Source organism: Aspergillus pseudoviridinutans (genome assembly GCF_018340605.1).
Source record: "Aspergillus pseudoviridinutans IFM 55266 DNA, scaffold_1, whole genome shotgun sequence".
In the NCBI taxonomy this organism is placed as follows: Eukaryota; Fungi; Ascomycota; class Eurotiomycetes; order Eurotiales; family Aspergillaceae; genus Aspergillus; species Aspergillus pseudoviridinutans.
The window spans coordinates 4805768-4819213 of NW_025091281.1; the positions used below are offsets into that span (position 1 = coordinate 4805768).

Below are 13446 nucleotides of genomic sequence, written 5' to 3' on the forward strand. Positions count from 1 at the left end.
TAGCCAGTTTACTAGTCGATTTGAATCAGCCAATGCAACCCTGTCTTTAGCTTAACTGGTCATGACAATCCTAAAAAGGATGATGACCAAACCAGGAGTAGCATCACTGGCGGATAAATGCACCGCGGCACGGAAAAACTTTAATGGCCTCCTATTTCGGGCAGGTATTCCTCCTTACTCTTTCGACCAAACGATGCTATACTTGTCCAGCTTATACGGTGAAATGGATTTGGACAGCCTCATTTTTAATATAGGCGTCTTTATCGCCGGTGTCTTTGTCCTTGATTATGGCGCCGACACGTTCATTGATCACACCGTTATCGTCGGCCGTTCGTTGGGGGTTTCGCAGACAATTATTGCCTTGCTGACGGCAGGAGCGGAGTATGAAGAGGCAAGTTAACTTTGTATTTCCGATCTTTTTATCCCAACTGACGGTTTGATTAGCTCGCCGTGGTGGTTGCTGCCATTCTGCAGCGTCGCACTCCCCTGGCCTTGGGCAACCTCATGGGCTCGAGCATCTCCAACGTGCTGGGCGCGTTTTCACTCGGTCTATTGTTCCATCCGACTCATATTGACTTTGATCGGAGTGCCAAAATATATGCTGCGGTGCTTCTCGCAATTACGACGCTGTTCGTGGTGCTGGCCTTCTTCAACCAGCTGAACAAAATCGTCGGGGGTTTACTGATCGCTTTGTTTGGCATCTATGTTATGTCAATCCTCTATGCCATCTACAAAGGAGTCGCAACAGCACCCGAGCTCTCGGACAGCGATAGTGACGCAGGGTCGACCGATCATGTGGTGGATTCTGTGACTGAAGCGACCCCCTTGATTGAGTCTCAATCAGATCATATCCCAGAACTGTCGACTAGGAGGCTTCTGTACCACGTCACCAAGCTATTTTTTGGCCTCCTCGCACTATCACTAGCTGGGTATCTTCTGGCGCATAGTGCTGTGAGCATCGCCGATTCCTTGCAGCTCTCCGGAACTGTCTTTGGTCTGACCATTGTGTCGTTCGCCACCACCTTGCCTGAGAAGCTGATTGCAGTCCTCAGCGGGTCTCGCGGTCATGTCAACATCATGGCGGCCACTACTGCAGGAAGCAATATCTTCCTCTTGACTCTCTGTGCCGGCGTGGTGGCGCTCGCTGGTGATACAAGGAATCAATCAGACAGGTTTGTCCTGTTCGATCTGATCTCGGTGTGGGTGTCATCCTTGGGCTTCTTCGTCGTGGTTATCTTTGGCCCGGGGAGGATAGCCGGTGTGATATTCCTTGCTGCGTATCTGGCATTTTTAGCGCTTGAGTTTACTGTGTATAGAAGATGAGTATTACTTACACTATCAAAATAAATTCCGGCTGTCGAGGGAGACACAGGTAGGCCCGTTGAACGGAACACTTCTGCGTTCATAGTTCCGTCTCTTGTTCTTTTCTCAATTACGGTCGTGTTTAGGCTCTGGTGGTTGAATGTGGTTGGAATCGTACGAGATAAATAGACTAGAAACATGACAAACCCTGGACCGATGAATACAGGCAACATGCATAAAATAATGCGATTGTAGTATGACCAATTACTATAAGCGAGGATTGTTTCACGGTAAGGTCCATATAGAGCCATCCGATCAAAGCGGGGTTATACGATGCTATCCGAGGTAAGTCATCTTCTCCTCTGAGACCGGCATGTCCCTGTCTCTTGTGCTTTTGCACTTGTCTTTGGAGAAACACGGCACAACTTCACATGCGCACACCGCAATGAGCTGCACAAGACGAGTCTTCCCACTTCGGCAGCCTAAGGGGCATCGTCCGCCCGTTCCGAGATGGATGGCTCAGTTCCCAGCTGATATGGACTGTGTCTTCACCGCATATATTGGGGTGCAACGACATGAGGCCCAAACCGATGAGGGGTCACTGACTGAGAGCGTTAACGCGGCGGTCGAGAGCATACAGAGATGGATGGTCGAGGATGCATCCAGCGCACCTGCATCGATTGAACAATTTCAGGTCCTTGACGGCGACGATGTACCCAGTTCCACAGTTTGGGTGTGCTATTGGAATGATGCGAGCAAATATGAGGACAGTATACGACGCTTGAACCTTGTGAGCATCCACCAGCACCTAAACCCCCCCCATCGACAGTCTGTTGGCTTGTGGTGTGAGCGATTCACCAGCCATCTGTCGCGAGTCGAAACCAACTATTCAGGCCTCGACTATCTGCCGGGACTGGCACGCTTGCCCGGAGTGTCGACTGTGGAACATACGTTGACTGCATATTGGGGGGCTGCCCGCGATCGAATCCCAGCCTCGGCCACAGATCGATTCGTCCAGAATGAAGAACCTGAAAAGACAGAGGTGGCAGCTACCACTACCTCGCAGCGCGAGACGCAAAATTATCACGTAGTGGGCACGAATCCGGACAACCTTGTCCACATCCGCTCGGGTCAATTTTGGGCCAACTGCCCGGAAACCGAGGCCAAGGCATACGAGGAGACGCTGGAGCCTGCTCTGCGATCTGGACTGGCGTATCTATGGGATAATCCCCAGAAAAGTGGCGCTATGGGGCTACGGTATCTCTACAATCGTCCACTCGCTTCTCGGGCACTGGAGAAGACGCGCGAGACTAAAGAGTCTTGCGTGGCCGGATTCTTTCGTAACCTTGCAGACCTCGAACACTGGGCCAAGTCGCATCCCTCCCACTTGGCCATCTATACTGGAGCCATAAAGCATGCAAAGAAGTTTGGAGACCAGCGCAAGTTCCGCACCTGGCACGAAGTTTCAGTACTGAAACGTGGCGAGGCACAGTTCGAGTACGTCAACTGCATGGGCAGAACAGGTGTTATGCAGGGATGTCACTTGAACGTCTATAGCTCCTAAAGTTGTGAATTTAGAAAACGCCATATCACCCGTAGAGCGATCTGGTAGAACCATCTGCAAGCACGGGTTGGCTGAGAAGATACGTACCTTACTTTAAAGATCTACACCAAGTCTGTTGCCAGATGGCGCCACTGTCTGAACGTTTGCATGGCAAGTCGCTAGGTCATTTCCTGTCATATGGACTCCTGATGACTTTCTCCCCGACACAGTAGCCCTCACAGGTGCATGTACCTCGACGGAACACTATTTTGGGCGTCCTTGAAGTCACAATACAAATGAGTATAACGACTGATAGAATCTCCGCAACGAAGACCGAAACATGTCAAATGGCATTTCATCCAGGTCGCAAACCCTGCCGTCCTCAGCGCAGCAGAGATCTTCTCAAACCAAATCATTTAGAGCTCTCCTCCTCCATTCAGTCGATAGGGAATTACTATTTACTGTTGAGCTTGTTCTTTTCCCTCCAAACAATCTGACCTTTGCATCTGACAGGCCTCCGCGGGCTTCATATGCATTTTCACATGTGCAACCCCGCCTCATCACTTCGAGGACTAAATGATGGACCAGGAGAACCGGTATTTCTCTAATATATAATTGGCAGACCCCAGAATATCATATTTGGCCTTTTTTCGAGTGCTGATCGCATTTCCGGTGTAGTATCAGATGCGCTGGATACATATGCCCGAATCCCCTTCCTCGGTCCGGCAATGTCTTTCATGCCCTACGATATCATACAACAACATCTTGTCATTGACTCACTACCGATTCAGATACATTTCCTGATACAAAGTCATGGCTCAGGTCCAGGACGGAACTGCTCAGCTAACGGAGGCAGCGAAGTCGTACGAATCTCTACACATCTACGACACGATTGCCGAACCCACAGACCTACAGACATTCCTGATGGAAGATATTTATCTCCTCGGAGGCCAGTTCGCTATCCTATGTCAGTTTGCCCATCCTGCTCTGGCCAAAGGTAGCTACGACCATTCCAGCTTCGCCACTCGCATCCCCAACCGTCTCCGGAATACCGCCCGTTTCATCAATGCGGCCGTCTTTGGCACTCGGCAGGAGAAGGCCGCTATCTTCTCCGTCATCCATCGCTATCATGCCCGAGTCAAGGCGGAAGACTACGATGCAAATGACCCGGAGCTGCACAAGTGGACCGCTGCTACCCTGTTCGTCGCCATCGTAGTCGTCCACGAGACCTTCTTTGGGAAGCTATCCAGAAACAAGCTGGAAGCACTTTACCAACAATCTGCGGTATTTGGCACTTCCCTGCGGATGCCTTCCGAGATGTGGCCAGCCACTCTTGACAAATTCTGGGAGTACTGGGACCACAATATCGAGACACTGGAGGTCACCGTTATGGCACGGAAGCTGAGTCGCGATCTGCTCTATCCGGTCCACCTCCCTCTGTGGATGAGAGCCATGGCCCCATTGTCGCGCCTTTTGACTATCCATTTTCTCCCGGAAAGACTGGCCAAGGAGTACGATCTGCAACCGACCGTACTAAGCCGGATCCAGTTTCAGACCACTGTTCGTGTCATGCGCATTGCATACCCCAGCATACCGCAACACCTGCGACAAACACTACATAGGCAATACATGGAAGATCTCGCGAAGGCAGTGGACAGAATCAAGCAGACTGGACACTGGGCGGGAGTATAGCAGGGGATTGGAGAATTCAAGGAGTGTTATTGAATGATATTGTTCCGACTTATCGGTAGGCTAGAGTAAGAGAACGCCATTCCATTATTTCTCTCGAACGATAGCCCTATCTCTCTTTATACCGCCTGCATTGAATCGGGTTTCATGGAACTCCGAGTGTAGTAGCCTCTGTATCATAGAACGGGTACACAGAAGTATATTCAGTCCATTTCCGTCCAGTATTGTGTATATGACCTTCCTTAAAAGCTATTAATACAGATCCACACTCAATAGCCCTTTCCAAGGTTTACATCATCGCCACCACCATACCACAGCCGACCTCTACGAATAACCAAGCCTTTTCCCTGGCCAACCAGCCACTCTCCGCCAGCCTTGATTGTTCCATTCTCACTAAGCCAATATTCTTCCTGCAGCTTCTGGTTAATTTCGTCAATCTTATCAATCAGTTCTTTGACCTTCGAAGGGTCAACATGTCCCTCTCCCACTGCAGCTCCTTCTTTGGTGAAGCCGTCCTGAGTGACGAACCTTGCAATGGTGAGATGGGCTGAAGGAACAATGTACCGGGATGCAACCGGGATACCAGCCGCTCGAACCATGTCGAAGATATCGCGACGAAGATGATGATAACTGTAGGTCTCGTCTTCAATAGTGCGTTGCGCATCTGAAGCTTCTCCAGCAGCGGGGACAAAGGTCAGTGCCATGGCTGCAGAGTCAAAGCCCACCATGGGCTTTACAAGGCGCGTTCGATGTGCGAACGCATAGTCGGCAATTTCCGACGTGGTTACGCCCTGCGATGACTGCAGAGTATTTACGAGACTCTCGATCTGCTCTTCGGTCAAAGAATGGGCTATTTCCAGTACTGTTGTATGTAGATTCGCGGAGGGCATGAGCCAGAGGGCTGTCGGAACATGGTGAGCGCCTTACCTCCTAGCCGCGACAAAGGGTTGTGAAGTGTAAGACTTACTCGGAGCAACGCTTCTGAGTTCGCTTTGCACGTACTTTATAAGATCACGAATTGGTGAAGACGGCCGGGCCCAGATGACCAGGCAGTTACGAGGATCAATAAATCCCGCTTCCTTTGCGGGGCCGTCAAGGCGCATTAAAATCTCGTCAAGGTTCCACCCTGCGAAGTCTGGTGCCAGTATCTTCGCAGCTTGCTGTGCATTTCGATTTACTCGGTGATTCTCGTAGCGGGACTGCAACTGAGCCTGATAAGAGGCTTAACGCTGGGCTCTCACCCGAAACCCTTTGAATATTACTCACCGCATCATTATTCGTCTCAGTAATCAAAGTCTGGAATGGATTGTCCTGGGATATCAGAAGCGCCGACATTTTATAACAATTGGAAGATAATGCAGGCTTAAGATGCCAATACTGAGAACGGAACTGCTCTATACAAAAGATAATGGCAGAGTAGGATGATTTTGAAGTGAGTCATATTGAAACTGTGGCTGGCGCCAGACGCGTGGTACAATCCTGTCTAATCTGGTACTCGCGACACGAGGAAGACGGATGAAACGACCTAAATGCCAAAGCAGTTAGACATTATATAAAATACCATGACCGTCAGACCGCTAAGGGCAAAGTTAGAATCGATAGGGGACAACTTTTATAAACAGGTCACTGTGGGTGGAGCTTATAAGAAGCATATTAGGCCAAAATCCCACAAACAGCAAAACCATACACGATGGGAATCTATCGCAGAGCATTGTGGTCTTACTATATAAAACGTATCACGAAGATGGAGAGCAGGCTTGCCGGATAAGATCTTAACCAGTCCGGCTCGGCGTATTCGGACCTCTTGCCTAATGGAGTAAAACAGCTTGAAGCTCGGAGATATGATGCTCGGGATTGGCAACTGCCGCCAGCAGGAAGTGGGATGATCAGATAACGCTTATCAATCAGTCGTGCCTCTGCCCTGTTGATCCGGGTGTGCATCCGATCCTCCAATGCCGATATATAAATGCACATTCCCAGGGTCGGGGGTCATATCCTCATTCTCTTCATTCTCTACTTTATACACTAATTCATATGCTCCAAAGAACGTCAGATCAAAATGGCAGCCCCTCTGAAGAATATCATTGTCGTGGGAGGATCATATGTGGGAAGGGTACGCCCTTTCACCCAAAGTCGTAGAATGGATGGCATACTGACAAGTTGTATTAAGGCCACTGCCCAAGAGCTGGCACGAGTCATCCCAGAAACACATCGGGTACTTGTAATCCATCACGTCTTGACTACACATGTTAATTCTCTACAGGTCCTCCTGATTGAACCGCATAGCCATTTTCACCATCTCTTTGCTTTTGTAAGATTTATTCTTTCATATTCCGATGTCGCTAACCTGTTCATCTCAGCCGCGTTTCGCCATTGTACCCGGTCAAGAACATAAAGCTTTCATCCCATACAGCGGAATCTTCTCCTCTGTTCCCCGTCCGTCCACACATGCAGTGGTCCAAGCGAGAGTACTTTCGGTAAACCCACGATTTGTGACGCTGGATCGCCAGTGGCAGGATTCCAAACAAATCCCATACGAGTATCTAGCCATTGCCACTGGAACTCGGCTCGCTCAGCCGGCGGGCATGAAAGACGACGACAAGGTGTCCTCCGTCGAGTACTTGCGAAACCACCAGGCCGATATCAAGCGGGCCAAGTCGATCCTGATTGTCGGTGGAGGCGCTGTCGGGGTACAGATGGCGACAGACCTCAAGGAGTACTATCCTGATAAAGAGGTCACCCTTGTACAGTCTCGGGCACGAGTCATGCCTCTATTCCACGAGCAATTGCACGAGGTGATCAAAAAGCGATTCGATGAGCTAGGGGTCCGGTATGTTTACGTGATTGTCTTATCCAGCACTGAACCTCGACTAACGAGTCAATTTCCATAGACTTATTGTCAACGCTCGCGTCAGCGTACCTTCAGAAGGATTCCCTACCGATGGAAAGCCATTTGATGTGCAGCTCACCAACGGCAGCAGGGTTTCGACGGAGTTCGTCATTCTTGCAACGGGCCAACGGCCTAATAATGACCTTTTGACCAGTTTGACCCCTTCGGGATCTGGATCGTTGATCAATCCGGATAACGGGTTTATTCGGGTTCGGCCTACGTTGCAACTAGACGATGAAAACTTTCCGAATATCTTTGCTGTCGGTGACATTGGCGACACTGGTGCGCAAAAGGCCGCCCGGCCAGGATCCATGCAGGCCGGCGTGGTCGCCAGGAATATCCAAGCGTTGATAGAAGGACGAAGACCAGAAGAAGAGTATGCACCGCCGCCTGCAGCCATTCACCTCACCCTTGGCATGGTAAGTTCCATACTCAAAATACTTAAAAAAAAGATGAGGGCTGACTGAAGCTTATTCCCACCAGAAATTGAATGTCATATTCCGCAATCCGAACACTGCAGAAGGACAGACCGAACCCTGGATAAATGAGAAGACTGAGTAAGCTGCATTCATGACTGTTGCAGAATATGATACTGATTGATATGTATAGTGGCCGAGAGGATATGGGAGTGGAAGGCTGGTGGGAGAGGCTGGGCGTTCAGGTTGAGAACCCTCGCTCGTACCATCTGTAGTAGTTATGCCATATGATGATACCCAATAGACAATTTATTTGAATGCTCTTTGATTGACATCTATCCCCCGAAGTTGCCACCCCCCCCCCCCCCCCCCCCCCCCCCCCCCCCCCCCCCCCCCCCCCCCCCAAAAACCAATAGCTTTTGTCTAATAGACTATCCTCTACATGTACAGAGAACGCTCTGGTGAAATATCACCGTGTCAGCTCTTGTTACTGGAGACGTACATGGTTCCACTCAGGTATCACAGACTCTCTGGCTGTTCTGTGTAGCAGCGGGCGCATGTGCCCTCCCAAGTTCAGGTTCGCCACGGTAACAACTATTACACTCGATCGGGAGGACTGAGATGGCACGCAGAGGTAAAGCCCCGTTGTGCGAGATGATTCTAAAGTCAGCTTCGAGACAAGGGTCTGCGCACTCAGTGTTGATGTTGCACCCGTTCCGAGCGGCATATTTCTCAACTATGAGCGAACCGGTCGGAAAGGTAATGAAGGAGATTCATGGTGATCTGCATGATGCCCAGGGACGCAATTGCAATAGAGTTGATGTTAAGTCAGAGATGTCTCCCCAGACGATGGATGGGCAAGGTGTTACGTATGCGCTGGAAACTAAAGTTATTCTCTCGTCAATGTGGGGTGGCTCTGATAAACATCCAAGATGTTCCGCTTGAATAACTGAGACTGTTCAACGCGTCGGACAGCGCATTACATGTGGGGATGAGTGGAAAGCGAATTGGTTATTGTCGTCCATCCCTTGCTGAGGCCGATGAATCCTACCTTTACCTTACCTTTAAACAATGGTGTGCCTGGATATTGACACGAGACCACGTGATAGCACCAGGGGAGGGATTGGGCGCCTTATCGCACAGGTATCAACAAGAGCCGCAGGAATGTAGACTAAAGCTTTGATACTGCTGATAATATCCTGGTCTTATCACCTTTCACAATGAGATAGTCGTATCTCATTTGTTGCTGTAGCGACCCTTATCAGTGATTGGACTCCCTTTGCTAGCAGTGCCCCACACACGACGGCCATTCCCTTGACGCGTGACTCAGGATTCCTCCTCCTCCAGTATGACATTGCTCTTCACAATTGCACACCACTGCTGATATTCGGAATGTTACCATCACCGATACACCTTCTGGCCACCGCCATTGCTCTCACAGGCGAAGTTGCCGCTCTTCAACTCCCTCTCTTCGGTGCCTCGGATCCCCACATTCCAGTGGCTGGGAAGGAGTTGATCAGCTCCTCTGCACTGCAAAGCCAGATCGATGTTGGCAATCTACTCAAAAGAGCCAAGCACTTGTATAGCATCGCGGAACTTGGGATCGACGAGTATAATCATCCCACACGAGTGATTGGCAGTAAAGGTTCGTTTGATCTGTTTGGCGTCGCGTATCACAAGGCGACTTACGTGACCACAGGGCATCTGGGGACGCTGGACTACATCTATGCGACTCTGACGGATTTCGACGACTACTACACCATCTCCAACCAGTCGTTCCCTGCATTTAGCGGCAATGTGGTGGAATCACGGTTAGTGCTGGGCCACACTGTGCCGGAGTCTGCTCTCCCCATGGGCTTGACACCACCCACTAAGGACCATGAACCGGTGTACGGACCGCTGGTGCTTGTCTCACGCCTGGGGTGTGACGCGGCAGACTACCCCTCAGAGCTCAAGGGTGCCATCGCATTTATCAGCCGAGGCAGCTGTCCCTTTGGTACCAAGTCCGCCTTGGCTGGAAAGGCCGGAGCCGTGGCTGCGGTGATCTTCAACAACGAAAAAGGCGGCCTCGGAGGCACTCTGGGCACTCCGTCTCCCGACCACGTGGCTACCTTTGGCATTTCGGACAGAGATGCGGCGCCGTTCCTGCAACGACTCGGACACGGCCAGAAGGTCGATGCGATCGCCTACATGGATGCGACGGTGGAGACCATCACCACCACCAACATCATCGCGCAGACAAAGGAAGGAGATGCTGACAATTGCGTGATGGCCGGTGCACACAGTGACAGTGTAATGGAAGGCCCTGGCATCAACGATGACGGATCGGGCTCCTTGACCTTGCTGGAGATCGCTTCTTTGCTGCCTCAGTACCGCGTCAACAACTGTGTACGTCTGGCTTGGTGGGCCGGAGAGGAGGAGGGACTGCTCGGATCGGACTACTATGTATCGGTGCTGCCAGAGGCTGAGAACCTGAAGATCCGGCTGTTTATGGACTATGACATGCTGGCCTCACCCAACTTTGCCTACCAGGTCTACAACGCCACTAACGCAGTCAACCCGGTCGGATCGGAACAGCTGCGGGACCTCTACACCGAGTTCTATGAGGCTCACGGATTGAACTTCACCTACATCGCGTTCGATGGACGAAGCGATTATGATGCATTCATCCGGAATGGCATCCCCGGCGGCGGAATCGCCACTGGAGCTGAGGTGATCAAGACAGAGGAAGAGCAGAAGATGTTCGGAGGCGTCGCTGGAGATGCCTTTGATCCCTGCTACCACCAACTCTGTGACGACGTAGGCAACGTCAACCTCACTGCCTGGGAGGTGAATACCAAGGTAAGAGTTATTTGTCTCTACAGTCGAGAACGGTTACTGACATGTACACAGCTGGTCGCACACTCGATTGCCACGTTCGCTCGGTCATTCGATGGCTTTCCGAAGAGGATTGGAGTAAAATCTGTGATGAAGGATGAAGGGCAGAGAAAGTATCATGGACACACTCTGCTGTACTAGCTGTAGATCTGAGTCAATTCATGCATTGTAGATAGATCTAGATATTCTGGCGTGGACTTGCCTGTATCAATCTCCATCGGCTGACTGGAGAAGGTATTTCCAGCTATTTGACGTCATCTGATCCATAGAATCAATCTATTACCTAAAAGCTCAGTAAGGGGGAAAGTCATGATGAGGCATTTCTTGGTGCCAAGGACAATCCTCTGAGACTCTGAAATTTTCGACAAAGCACGCAACTGGTCTAGAACTGAACAGGACTTTAGCTAAAGCTCATTAACAATGTCAGATGATGGGCGTATGCAATATTTTACCTAACAATAAAGCCCCTACTACGAGGAAGAGCCTATCAGCACCAATTCCGGTATGACCGCCTCCTGACTGCCGTCATTCCCGGTGGGGCGATGGATATCCTCGGCCCCAGTATTTGCCCATCTTAGCGGTTTGTGGGGAGAGCAAGAATAGCAGCAAGCCATCAGCCGGATCCTTTACCCCAGAATTTTTGTGCTTGAAAGGTGGTAAGGAGTAGTATAATTCTAATCCAAAATCCAGAGATGAACAGCTATGACTTGTTTTATATACCCTGGTTTTCTTCCACTATTCCCAGGTACAACTACAGCTCCGATTGCATAACATGATCAATCAAGTCGTATCATCCTGCTTCACTCTTATCCTCTCGTGCACCTCTACACAATCATGGCGCTAGAAGCTCTTCCAGCAGAGCTCAGGATTCACATCTTGAAGTCTATGCCAGATGTTGAAACCCTCCACGATCTTATCCGAGTTTCCGCGGCATACCGGATCACCTACCGTTTCTCCCAAAGAAGCATTCTCGATCGCCTGGTACGAGAACACTATGGCGCAGTTGGGCTGGAAGAACCTATTATGGCCATTCAATCTGCCGGCCTCCATGCCGAGGAATCAGCCAACAAACAGAGAATCATCGAGGTTCTCGATCGCCAGCGCATCTCCGATTCAGTCCCCAGCAAGCTGAACCCCTCCGATAGTATCGACCTTCTTCACCTTCATCAAACGTTCCAGACGCTATTAGACTCCCTTTCCTCGCATGCGGGACTTTCGGGCCAAACCGAACCCCTTCCACGGCAGCAAACCGCTCCCTTGCGACTCTCACCGACGGAAAAGGCACGGATATTGCGAGCGCTGTGTCGGTTACAAACGTACTGCAACGTCTTTGGCGCACGAGAATGGACAGAGCCGGCCGATGACCTCTGCAACCCGTCAATTCCCAAACGGACGTCTTCCACCTGGTACAAAAACTTCACAATCCACGAGATGTGGCGGCTTTGTTTCGGCTCGATGGCTCCGTGGGAGGTGGAGGAGTTTGGATCAGTTTGGGTTCTCGTGCGGAACGAATACAAGCGCATGTTCGACGAGATTCAGCAGGAGTTTCCTCGGACAGATAGTCGGTGGAGGTCGCTGAGACCAGCTTCATTACCGGCTGATCCGTGTGAGCTGTACCCCAGTTCTTCTGGTACGTTCTTTCCATCTGAGATACCTGTCTTCAAGGCTGACTGGAAAATAGACGATACAAATGATTATAGCATCTACTTGAACCATCTCGTCCTCTTGGGTCCTACCTTCCTACATAAGGTCCTCTCCCAGAACACGCGGGAAGATCGCTGGCGATTGTTGGCATGCAATGCGATATCCTCCAAATCCTCATTCATGGACACAGTACGGGTCGTCCGGAATCCCTCGCCTCAAGTGTGGTCTGTAGAAAGATGTACGAATGATGACACTCTGCAAGGGTTGCGGACGATGCCGGCCATCGACCAGCCCAATCCTGGTTGGAAGCAGCACTGGCACGGTCAGGATGTGGCCGATTTTGAGAGCTTCACTCCCAGATCGACAGTTGGCACGTCTGGAGATACTCAATTACGGACATTCGGGCACTGCGCCGGCTGGGAATGGGGTTATGCACTATGGGACGCTGCGAGGTGACCTGACTCCAGGGACATTTTAATGATTAATGACATTGCATTGGGTGAAGAATATGGGAATAGCATCCTGGGCTGTACTAGCATGATAATCAGCCAACTAATACAAAAGTTGATTCCCTTTTCATCGTAACAAAAGTCACTGGACGTGTATAACTGCCTCGGCATTGGTTCAAGCCAGGCATCCTTGGATTATAGCAAATAAGTACCAAGAGAAACAAGGCTATAGCTCAAGGTTCAATGGTTGTCCGGGGATAACCCTTGGAAAAGCCTAGACAAGTCCGATAAGACAGAGTCGAAATGACTACAATAAAAAGCCTGGATTAATAGGAGGTATGGCCCATGGCTATTTTAGCCGTTGCGAACGTCATGTTGATCCCACTGTTTTTGTGGATTAGCGGAAGCTACCGAGTCGCTATGATGGCGATCAACAAGAATATATATTCATGTATAGCAGAATATTCATGACTTCACCATAAGCCTTGATTTGAATTGCCAAATCTAGGTCTAAATTGGAAACTTGCAATGACAACTAGATTGAGTTTTATTTGCAGACAGGAGTCGAGCTTGGCTTTGAAACTGCCAAAGATGGATTTGTTTGCGAACATCCATCTGCAACACCAAGCAGGAAAT

The 13446-nt window shown here is 50.3% G+C and overlaps 7 protein-coding genes across 7 annotated transcripts; 6 read left to right on the top strand and 1 right to left on the bottom strand.

Annotated features, from left to right (window-relative positions):
- Positions 1 to 223: 223 nt before the first annotated feature.
- Asppvi_001671 (sodium:calcium antiporter) lies at positions 224 to 1323 on the top strand (the record flags this gene model as incomplete). The annotated part of the gene is made up of 3 exons (XM_043297964.1): positions 224 to 333; positions 375 to 381; positions 445 to 1323. The coding sequence occupies 3 exons, from the start codon at positions 224 to 226 to the stop codon at positions 1321 to 1323; spliced, it is 996 nt and encodes a 331-aa protein (XP_043153899.1).
- A 424-nt stretch (positions 1324 to 1747) lies between these two features.
- Positions 1748 to 2866, top strand: Asppvi_001672 (phenylacetaldoxime dehydratase family protein; the record flags this gene model as incomplete). Its single annotated transcript, XM_043297965.1, has 1 exon — positions 1748 to 2866. The coding sequence occupies one exon, from the start codon at positions 1748 to 1750 to the stop codon at positions 2864 to 2866; it is 1119 nt and encodes a 372-aa protein (XP_043153900.1).
- Positions 2867 to 3658: 792 nt separating this feature from the next.
- Asppvi_001673 (oxygenase MpaB family protein) lies at positions 3659 to 4537 on the top strand (the record flags this gene model as incomplete). Its single annotated transcript, XM_043297966.1, has 1 exon — positions 3659 to 4537. One exon carries the CDS (start codon positions 3659 to 3661, stop codon positions 4535 to 4537), a length of 879 nt encoding a protein of 292 aa, XP_043153901.1.
- A 266-nt stretch (positions 4538 to 4803) lies between these two features.
- Positions 4804 to 5869, bottom strand: Asppvi_001674 (uncharacterized protein; the record flags this gene model as incomplete). The annotated part of the gene is made up of 3 exons (XM_043297967.1): positions 4804 to 5435; positions 5502 to 5745; positions 5801 to 5869. The coding sequence occupies 3 exons, from the start codon at positions 5867 to 5869 to the stop codon at positions 4804 to 4806; spliced, it is 945 nt and encodes a 314-aa protein (XP_043153902.1).
- A 724-nt stretch (positions 5870 to 6593) lies between these two features.
- Positions 6594 to 8115, top strand: Asppvi_001675 (NAD(P)/FAD-dependent oxidoreductase; the record flags this gene model as incomplete). Its single annotated transcript, XM_043297968.1, has 7 exons — positions 6594 to 6647; positions 6705 to 6749; positions 6798 to 6845; positions 6895 to 7364; positions 7426 to 7843; positions 7908 to 7981; positions 8034 to 8115. The coding sequence occupies 7 exons, from the start codon at positions 6594 to 6596 to the stop codon at positions 8113 to 8115; spliced, it is 1191 nt and encodes a 396-aa protein (XP_043153903.1).
- A 1117-nt stretch (positions 8116 to 9232) lies between these two features.
- On the top strand, positions 9233 to 10858 carry Asppvi_001676 (M28 family metallopeptidase; the record flags this gene model as incomplete). The annotated part of the gene is made up of 3 exons (XM_043297969.1): positions 9233 to 9485; positions 9540 to 10681; positions 10733 to 10858. 3 exons carry the CDS (start codon positions 9233 to 9235, stop codon positions 10856 to 10858), a joined length of 1521 nt encoding a protein of 506 aa, XP_043153904.1.
- A 693-nt stretch (positions 10859 to 11551) lies between these two features.
- Asppvi_001677 (uncharacterized protein) lies at positions 11552 to 12817 on the top strand (the record flags this gene model as incomplete). The annotated part of the gene is made up of 2 exons (XM_043297970.1): positions 11552 to 12347; positions 12399 to 12817. The coding sequence occupies 2 exons, from the start codon at positions 11552 to 11554 to the stop codon at positions 12815 to 12817; spliced, it is 1215 nt and encodes a 404-aa protein (XP_043153905.1).
- Between the last annotated feature and the right edge of the window lie 629 nt (positions 12818 to 13446).